This window comes from Anoplopoma fimbria, chromosome 2 (genome assembly GCF_027596085.1).
Source record: "Anoplopoma fimbria isolate UVic2021 breed Golden Eagle Sablefish chromosome 2, Afim_UVic_2022, whole genome shotgun sequence".
NCBI classification, from domain to species: domain Eukaryota; kingdom Metazoa; phylum Chordata; class Actinopteri; order Perciformes; family Anoplopomatidae; genus Anoplopoma; species Anoplopoma fimbria.
Window position 1 is genome coordinate 14,488,595 of NC_072450.1, and position 9,235 is coordinate 14,497,829.

Sequence of the window (9,235 nt, forward strand, 5' to 3'; positions counted from 1 at the left end):
ATACTAAGCATGTACACCCATGGGGAGGAGGCAAATCACTTGGTTCGCAAATAATACAGCTGTGTGTGTGTGTGTGTGTGTGTGTGTGTGTGTGTGTGTGTTTTGCCAACACCAAGATGTTGTGAGACACCTGGGTATCTAACTGCAGGAGGCTGGGAAAACTAGAGGGAGATCGAGAACATGGGGGGGGGGGGAGTAGAGGAAAGCAGATGCAAGCAAAATAATCTACATCAGGAATGAGGAAGGGAGAAAGAGCCGAAGCAGGTGGGACAAAAAATGTTCCTGAGGGACGAGGAGATGAGGAGATGGTGGAAGAGAAGGATGAGGAAAAAAAGGGTGAATGAGAAGAGAAGGAAAGCCGATGGAAAGGAAAACTGTGGAAGGAGGAGAGGAAGATATAGATGTCAGAAGTAGCAGATGGGAGGATAAACCGAGGGGGGATACGGGGGAAAGAGGAGGAAGAGGAGTGCTGACTCGCCTTTTGAACCTTTTCTCTCCTCTCATCTGCTCCAGCTCCTCTTTATGACGGCTCGTCTAACTGTATCTAAAGTAGTAATCTGTATGCTTCATATACCACTGCATCCATATACCTGTGTGTGTGTGTGTGTGTGTGTGTGTGTGTGTGTGTGTGTGTGTGTGTGTGTGTGTGTGTGTGTGTGTGTGTGTGTGTAAGATAGATGGGAAAGAGGGGGGGAAGAAGGTGTATGCATAAGCATGAGATAAAATGTATGAAAAAGTGGGCGTGAGTAAGAGAGACGGGGCCTATGTTTGACAAAGAGACGGTTGGTGCCAGAAGGTAGAATGAAAACAGAGAATAAACTGAGAAAAGAACATAATACAGTGTAGGAGAGTGTAAAGTACAGAGCTCTCTCTTAAATGTAAATGCAAAATCAATGAAAAGATGAGCAAATGAGAGGATGTATGTATGTATGTATGTATGTATGTATGTATGTATGTATGTATGTATGTATGTATGTATGTATTTATACACAGTACAGGTCATAAATCTGCAGTACAGGTCATAAATCCCACCCCCTCTATGTTAGCTGATGGGACATCAAACTAAAAAATTGTCAAGTATTTTCCCAAAGATGGTTTCTTTCATTTTAGATAGTTCTTGTCATACAAATGTATCAAGAGTTCATTTTTTTGATAGGTTTGTTTTTAATAATTTTTTGATGGTATAAAAACGGTGTGTGACTTTATGATTGACAGCTGCTCTGAGTGAATTAGTAGTTTAATTGTACGAGAGAGATGTATTTAACTTTCCATAATCGTTGCGAGTATGTGGGCGAGAACGTGCATCAAATTGATCAGAAATGTATTTATAGAAACATTATGGTGAGTTCTTGTGTTTTTCTAGCCAAACAGGCACTGTTGTGTTACCGTGCTCGGCCTGTGATTAGCTCAGGCGGGTGTGTGGGCGGGACCTCGGTAGTGTAGCTACTGTGTAGAATCTGTCTCTGAATGACGTCAAAATATCAAGATGGCAGCTCCCATATCAGGGACATTTCGGCTTTACGTTCGGTCATTGGGAGGAAGTGGAGACTGCATGGAAATCTGGTGTTTTCATATGACAGAAGATGAACAAAGGCATAAAAACATGTGTTCTACAGGTTACAAATGAGACTCGTGTAGGCTACAGGAGTGGCATATAATGCATTGAAGAAAACACATCAGTAATGAATCATTTTGAGTATCTACACGGTCAATGTGTATGTTGTTTCCTACAGAAAAAGTCTGTTTAGTTGGGACATTGGCTGTTTGTGGAGAGTGAACACTGGCTGCATCAACAATCCAGGAGTCGAATGCACACGAATAACACGAGGCAGAATCTTTCTACACGTTCAGTCTGGACCACATCAATGCTTATTTAACACAACACACTTCGATCAGTTTTAGGTTCTCACTGGAGGAAAAGACATGTTACATAATCTCCGTCATTTATCAGTTTGTTTATCTCAAATACTGACAAGGATTTGTTTTTTGCCCTTTGTTGTATTCGCATTAGTTGAGCTTCCAACAGGCATTTACATTCAGCTGAAATTAGAACAAAACTCTCGAGTCAACCGGCTGTCAATATTTCTTATGTTCTTTGAAATAAAAATGAAGAACCCTTTAGTTTATCCAACTTTCAATCAAAAGTTTCTCGCAATAAATAAGACAAAACTTCTAGATGTTTTGTTTTTGTTGTTTGCACTGTTCGGCAATGTGTGTGTGTGTGTGTGTGTGTGTGTGTGTGTGTGTGTGTGTGTGTGTGTGTGTGTGTGTGTGTGTGTGTGTGTGTGTGTGTGTGTGTGTGTGTGTTTCTGTGTGGTCCAAAGAGACAGTGAGTGAGAGATTGGTGTCAAATAAAAAGACTTCATCTGACAGAAATAATGTTGCCCTGCTCCCCTTGCCGAACACACAAATACACACACAACCTGACAGCTGAGAGTAACCCATCTAAGTTCTTCTTTGGTCTGTCAAAACCAGAGGAAAACCCATCAAAGCGTGTGTGTGTGTGTGTGATGTGTTATCTGTCCAACAGAGACTGTGTGGTGTGTCGACTCTCTTCTACCGCCATCTTTCTCTTGAACTTCCTTCTCTCACTCTCATAGTTTCGATGCACATATTTAACGGTCACTGTGACTTCAGTATCTCCGTTTATATGGAGACATTTTTTAGCTGAAACAGTTTTCAAGCCAGTTAATCAATTAAATGGCTTTCATCTGAACTGTAAAAACAACATGCCTAAACGTGGCTCAGTGTTTCAGCTGGATGACGGAACACAAAAACGCATCTTTCTCCGTCTTTCTCATTTCGTTGCAGCGATGCAACTTACCAATCATGAACAAGAACTAATAGAAAATGATGGAATCAGGGCTAGAATACAATCCTCCACCTTCATCTGATTAACAGTGGACATGCATTGTTATTTCATTTTCACTACAGCTGCTTTGATGTTTAGTTTACAACAAGTTTGGGCCATAAATGAAGCTCAAACCTCAAAGTGACCTCGTTATGTTTCATATGAACTTCATGGCCTGACGCCTTAGTGACCACATGTACAACAATAACATAAAACAACATGATTAACACAGTTAGATATTAATATAAATACATTCATAACACAGAGCTTCATTCACCAATGATTAACTTCAAACGGACTTCAGGGAAACACAATTAACACACTGACGTCGGAGAAATTGTTACACCACGTTTTTGAATTAATTAGCAAGCAATGCAAAAGGATTTCAAAAACAACCCGACTTTGTATTTGTGCCTTTTGAAATGTTAGGAGATTGTCCTCTCCTTTTCTTTTTTCCCCCGCTTTGTTCATCTATTATCTCTCCTCACCGCCTCCCGCTCTCTGAGTCTGAGAACCTCTAATAGTTGTTTGTTTGTTTGTTGACCTCTGGCGATTTGAATCCTGCTGAGATGTGTGTGTGTGTGTGTGTGTACTCCCTCAGCGTTTATCAGTCATTACTTACATACAGCCTTCAAGGCCTGTAATTAACTTCAGCTTTGATCCCCCCACCCCACCTGCTCATTTCCACACACACACAGAGAGAGAGAGAGAGAGAGAGAGAGAGAGAGAGAGAGAGAGAGAGAGAGAGAGAGAGAGAGAGAGAGAGAGAGAGAGAGAGAGAGAGAGAGAGAGAGAGAGAGAGAGAGAGAGAGAGAGAGAGAGAGAGAGAAACCCATGTGTATTCAAACATCCAGTAAATCTCTCTGTTGTTCTTGCAATAAGATACAGGCAAACACAAAAAAAAAAAGCACACTCACAGATCCGCACACATTCTTCAACACTCAGTCACACTGTGATGCTAATTGTGTTTTAGTGAAAACAGGAAAACACACTTAACATCTCTGAGACCAATCTCTGCCCTGGGCTGCTTGTTCATGTGTGTGTGTGTGTGTGTGTGTGTGTGTGTGTGTGTGTGTGTGTGTGTGTGTGTGTGTGTGTGTGTGTGTGTGTGTGTGTGTGTGTGTGTGTAATGTTCTACAACTGTTTTTGTGACACCAATACAATTCACAGACCTCTCACTGATATCAAATCAATAAAAGATGTGTAAAAGTCAATCTGACTCTCAGGTTGATAAGTGTCGGCCACAAGGCGAGCAGATGAAGCCATGACACATATTCAATATCTCAAAAACATGATCTTACTCTGCACAACATGGCCTCCGTCTCATTCCACACTAAACCCTCAGTTTACCCCAAGCACAAAGAAAAATAATGGTATTCAGTGGAGGCACAAACACTTTCATTTATTTATGGATTTCTGTTGTTATAACTTTATCTTCCTGTGTGAGAGGGTGAATATGTTCTTTGAGATATTGAATTAATGTCAAGTTATGATGTTAGGTTTTGTAGCCAGCAGTCATAAAACAGTGTGTGTGAGGTATTTCAGTCTCGACCAAAGTGGTAGACTGACTGACAGACCAGCAGTCATCCCTAGAGTCATGATGCTGATTGCTTTTTTGTGGTGGAATTATCAGTGAACAAAAGTCATCTGCATGTTAATAATGTGGGACATACTTTTATAAACCATGTCACCACAACAAAGAGCATTATGACGACTAAGCATCATAGTAATAGTGAGAACTTCAGTCCATACAGAATAGTCTCTACTGGGAGTATGTGAACAATTGCTGCCCTTAAACAATTAATATTCAAGACTATTTGAGAAACACGGATCAGAAATGTCATAAAAATTAAAAGATGCAAACCCAAGCCTGCTGACTGATACATTTTCATGTTGCCTCACACTATATTTAAATGATCGGCAGTCTGTTTCAGGAACAGCTGGAAGAATAAACTCAAATTACACAGAATAAACAATACTGCCCTGCTGTTATTTCATGTAGCAGCAATTCTCCACATTTACATCCCCGCAGGGCTTTTGTTAGCTATTCTTTAGCCAGTAAAAATGACTAAGCTTAGGTTCCAATGATTGAGAGAGGAAACGCGCTCAACAGTCTTCTTCTACTGTCCACACAGCAGCTGAGGGTGAAGCATCTTTATCACTGGACATTCAGAATGAACCGTCAGGACATTACAGCTCTGGATGCTGTGCAGTGTGCCCAATAATGAGAAAAGTGTGTTGATGTGCGCTTGTTCTTTATATTTACCCAGTGCACAATCCGCTCCGACATAATGTATATGAACGAACACCTAACAAAACACATGCAGTCAATAAACAATATGAGATGCTCTCAGGATACACAAACGAAGCTAATGCATATTAGCTTTTGAGTCCCATGGCAAAGATTCAGTCAATAAAAGGCCACTGTCGATTATTTTCATTTCTTCTATTTAAATAATAAAGTGCCAAATTATTGAGACCTTATTAAAAACAAAACAAATGTAGGCCTGAATCCTATATTTTCCTAAACCCAGTTATAAAATATCAAAAACAATGGAATCCTCATATTTGAGAAGCTGTTACCAGAAAATGTTTAATATATTTACTCAATAAATGAGTAAATAACACACTTATTATAGTATATCTGTCGTGCTGCTGACTGTAAGTCCATTTTTTTGTATCCTCACCATCACTCTGTCTCGTCAAACAACCATCATCACAAATGTCTGGTTTCTGTCATGTCTCTTAAAGCAAAGATTATTAAACACCTGAAATCACACTCAAACTTAGAATCTGATATCTGACATCTACATCATCAGAGACTGTACTGATACATCTTAACTTTGAGCTCAATCACATTGATCTTTTTTCATTGCTACAAGTCACGCCACACTGCACTCAGTGTAAGAAGTGAACGGATTCTCCTCTCAAATGGAGAACATGGAGAAATTACAGAGTGAGCAGTTGCTGCTGAAGTGATCGTGCTCTCGAATACATTTTACCTTCAGGTGGAAATCAAAACTGGACATGCGCTTCATCTTTTATTCTCCCAGAGGTTATCTGCATTAACTGCTCTCATTAATCATCTTCCATTTGCTACAAAGGCTCATATACATACTATATATAACCCAGAGTATTTCACCCTTCATTCACCTTGTACTCTCTGCACCAGAAATCAGCTGTACACTCTGGCACACTACAACTCTCCTTACCAGTCTCGTTAAATTCCCATACATCTATTTGGCTTGATGAAGTGGGTTTGGCCACAGCAGTGCTATTAAGCATCCAGCTGGACAAATATCACAAGCAAATGAGATGAAACGGAGGACGAATCATCACATCAGGCAGAAAACGGTTACACTGGACATCTGTGCAACATTCAGAGTGTCTACACTGAGGAAGAATGGGCGACAAGGATAAAACCCTCGGCTCTATTTCATTTCATATAAAATCACATAAGCGGTATTGTAAACTTTCTTGAAAAAGAATTAGGAAAATGTTTATCAATTAAATAACCACACAAGAACATCTGGGTAATCCAACTAAATAAGGACCTAACAAATACTGTTCTTTCATCACAATGATGTATCAAAAAAAGATATGAAACTTCATATAAAAATCCAATATTGCCAGAATTAAGTCCTAACCAGATCAGGTAATAAAGCATGACCCAACTGAAGTCCTGTATTAGTTTATAGTGGGTTTAGATTAATAGAGCATAACATAATCCAATGCAATGTAAGCTTTATGATATTAGCCATGCACCCAGCCTTTCAACATAAAATAACCTAAATTGAGAAGCATTCTTTCCACATTAATATTAATAATATACAGTTTCATTAGAGCCACTCTTTTACCACAATAAGCCTGCCACTCATGTTTGTGCAGAAGAAACTGTTCACATCTGCAGGTTGTCATCTGCAATCATCACATTTACATTTTACAGTTGGATTTTTATAATTGAGGTAACAGTTTCAAACATGTCTCTTTTGCCTTTTTTGCCGCCTCTGAAACCATTAAAGAGCATTGGTGCCATCTAGTGAGCAGTTAAAGAACTTAGATACATCTACCACTGTATGATGATGTGTGTGCTTATGTAGCTAGAAATTAAAAAAACTTAACTTTAGGAACGCCTTGGCTGGTCCCGGCCCACAGAGCCTATCACGTACAGACTGTATAATATACAAGAGCATGGTCCACATACACACTGTCAGAGGAGAGGAGTGTGACACCAGGTGAATGTAGTATGACATTGCTCCCAGTAGACCACATGACACTAAAATACTCTGCAATACAAATACACTGTGCAATACAATAGTTATAATAGTTTCTGTCTGTATATATAATATTTCAGTTACTGTGGATTCTTTACTGTTTTTTTTATTGCTCATTTATAATACTTATTTTTGATCTTGTTTTTTATACTATGTCTCTTGTTTGCACTATCCTCTATGCTGCTGTAATCCTATAAATGTCCCCGCTGCGGGACTAATAAAGGATTATCTTATCTTTTATCTTATTCTATTACAATGATCTAACGTTACTCAGACATGGGCCATAAACATGCGTCCTCATTCCCCACACCGCCTCCACATACCTGCCCTCAGGGGCGCCGCTAGGGATTTTGGGCCCCATGAAAAGAATCTTTACAGGGCCCCCAACACAGCGGCAAAAATTTTTGATGCTATTTTACATACAATTATGCATTTTAATGGTATTTTTGACTATCATTACCATATTTGTGAAAGAAGAACAGCATGACAGTTGACATGTACAGTAGGGGAAGAACTGAGCACTCTGAATACTAACTCACTAACTCTGAATTTTTTCTGTATTATAATTTCATCATCATTAGGGGCCTCTCTGGGCCCCCCTCCATCATGGGCCCCTAGAATCCGTCTCCTTTACCCCCCCTTTTCGGCGCCCCTGCCTGCCCTACCTGCACAACATCCCAGTACAGAGCGCAGCCTTTACTTCCGTGCCGCTGGTGCAGCAGAGGAGCGGCTCTCACCGTGAGAAGCAGTGGTGACAGACGTCTCTGGACCGTTTGTTGGACACGCAGCTCGCCCGCGGCTCGGAGGAGAACACCGGCTCTCCTCTCCGGGTCCTGGCTGTCGCCCGCAGACCGTTCCCCTTCCCTGGACTAACAAACCGCTCCAGCTTCGTCGCCATGGTCAGAGTTTCCCGGTTTTCCCCTCCACGTGTGAGCTGAGCAGTGTTTACATCCGCAACGTAAGAGACGCACACGGTGCGTCATGACGTCACATGTGATTGCGGCACTTTGGAAGCCCATTTCTGACACTGTGATGGAAAAAATAAAGATCCTGTAAGTCATTATGATGAGGAACTTTCTGATGATTATGACTTACTATCTCGTAATTATGAGATACTATAGTAAGTCATATTTAACTAATTCAGTTTCTAATAATAATGAATATTTTTGTTCATCACAGTGTCGGAAATGGGCTTCCATAATGATCCATCCATGGACTTTTCATATCAGTTACATTATTAATGTTCTACGTGGAATTTCTGTCAATACATAAATAATTGAGAGGAAGATTGATATTAAAGATCCAAAAAACAATATATTTTGTTCACCCAATTCCTCTTAAGCTAAAAAACACATCCCTGTATAAAGAAATGAAGTGTAACCACACCAGATAATAAAGAATGTTCTCCTACTCAAGTTTAAAAATATTTTTAAATTCACTTGCTACAAATATGTTGATCATATAGAATATGATACACAGCTGTGAATTAAGTTACCCAATATACCCAACAGTATATTGAGGTGGTCAAATTTACACAATCATAAACAAGAGCAGTAAAATGCAACATATACATTAACACACTGGTAATATTTATTTAAAAGTATGGTACTAACTAACTGACATACTTTTACTTTTGCTGATAACACTTATATACTTTCACATAAGTAATGCTTTTAGGACTTTTACTTGTACTGTAGTAATTTCCCAGTTGGGTTAATGCTACTTTTACTTAAGTAAATGATCTGAATACTTCTTCCACCACTGAAGAAGGTACATGAATTAATGTTATTTTCAATGAAATTAAAAAGGGTGCTCTTACACCTTAGTATCATGAATACAAACATCCTCTTTCATCTGATCTCAATGAATCATACTACTTCCATTGTGTCTCTCAAAGCATCTGTTGTTATTTTGATACCACAATGAATTAATTCCCAAACCCACACACTTTATTTCAGTCAATATGAACAGTATTCTTGTGAAGATATATTTTAACATGAGGAAATTATCGCTATCAATATCAATACCCTAAATGGCCAAAGAATAAACTATTATAATCAGATTTAAGTAGGTAACTGGCAACATAAAAATTAGAATGAACAAACACTTG

General features: G+C 39.3%; 1 protein-coding gene across 1 annotated transcript in view; it reads right to left on the reverse strand.

Moving 5' to 3' along the window:
* smyd3 (SET and MYND domain containing 3) overlaps positions 1-8,069 on the reverse strand; it is a 66,691-nt gene extending 58,622 nt beyond the window's left edge. Inside the window, exon 1 of the mRNA XM_054612371.1 lies at positions 7,863-8,069. Coding sequence (XP_054468346.1) covers positions 7,863-8,023 — 161 coding nt within the window. The 5' untranslated portion in view covers positions 8,024-8,069. The remainder of the gene's footprint in view (positions 1-7,862) is intronic.
* Positions 8,070-9,235: the final 1,166 nt, after the last annotated feature.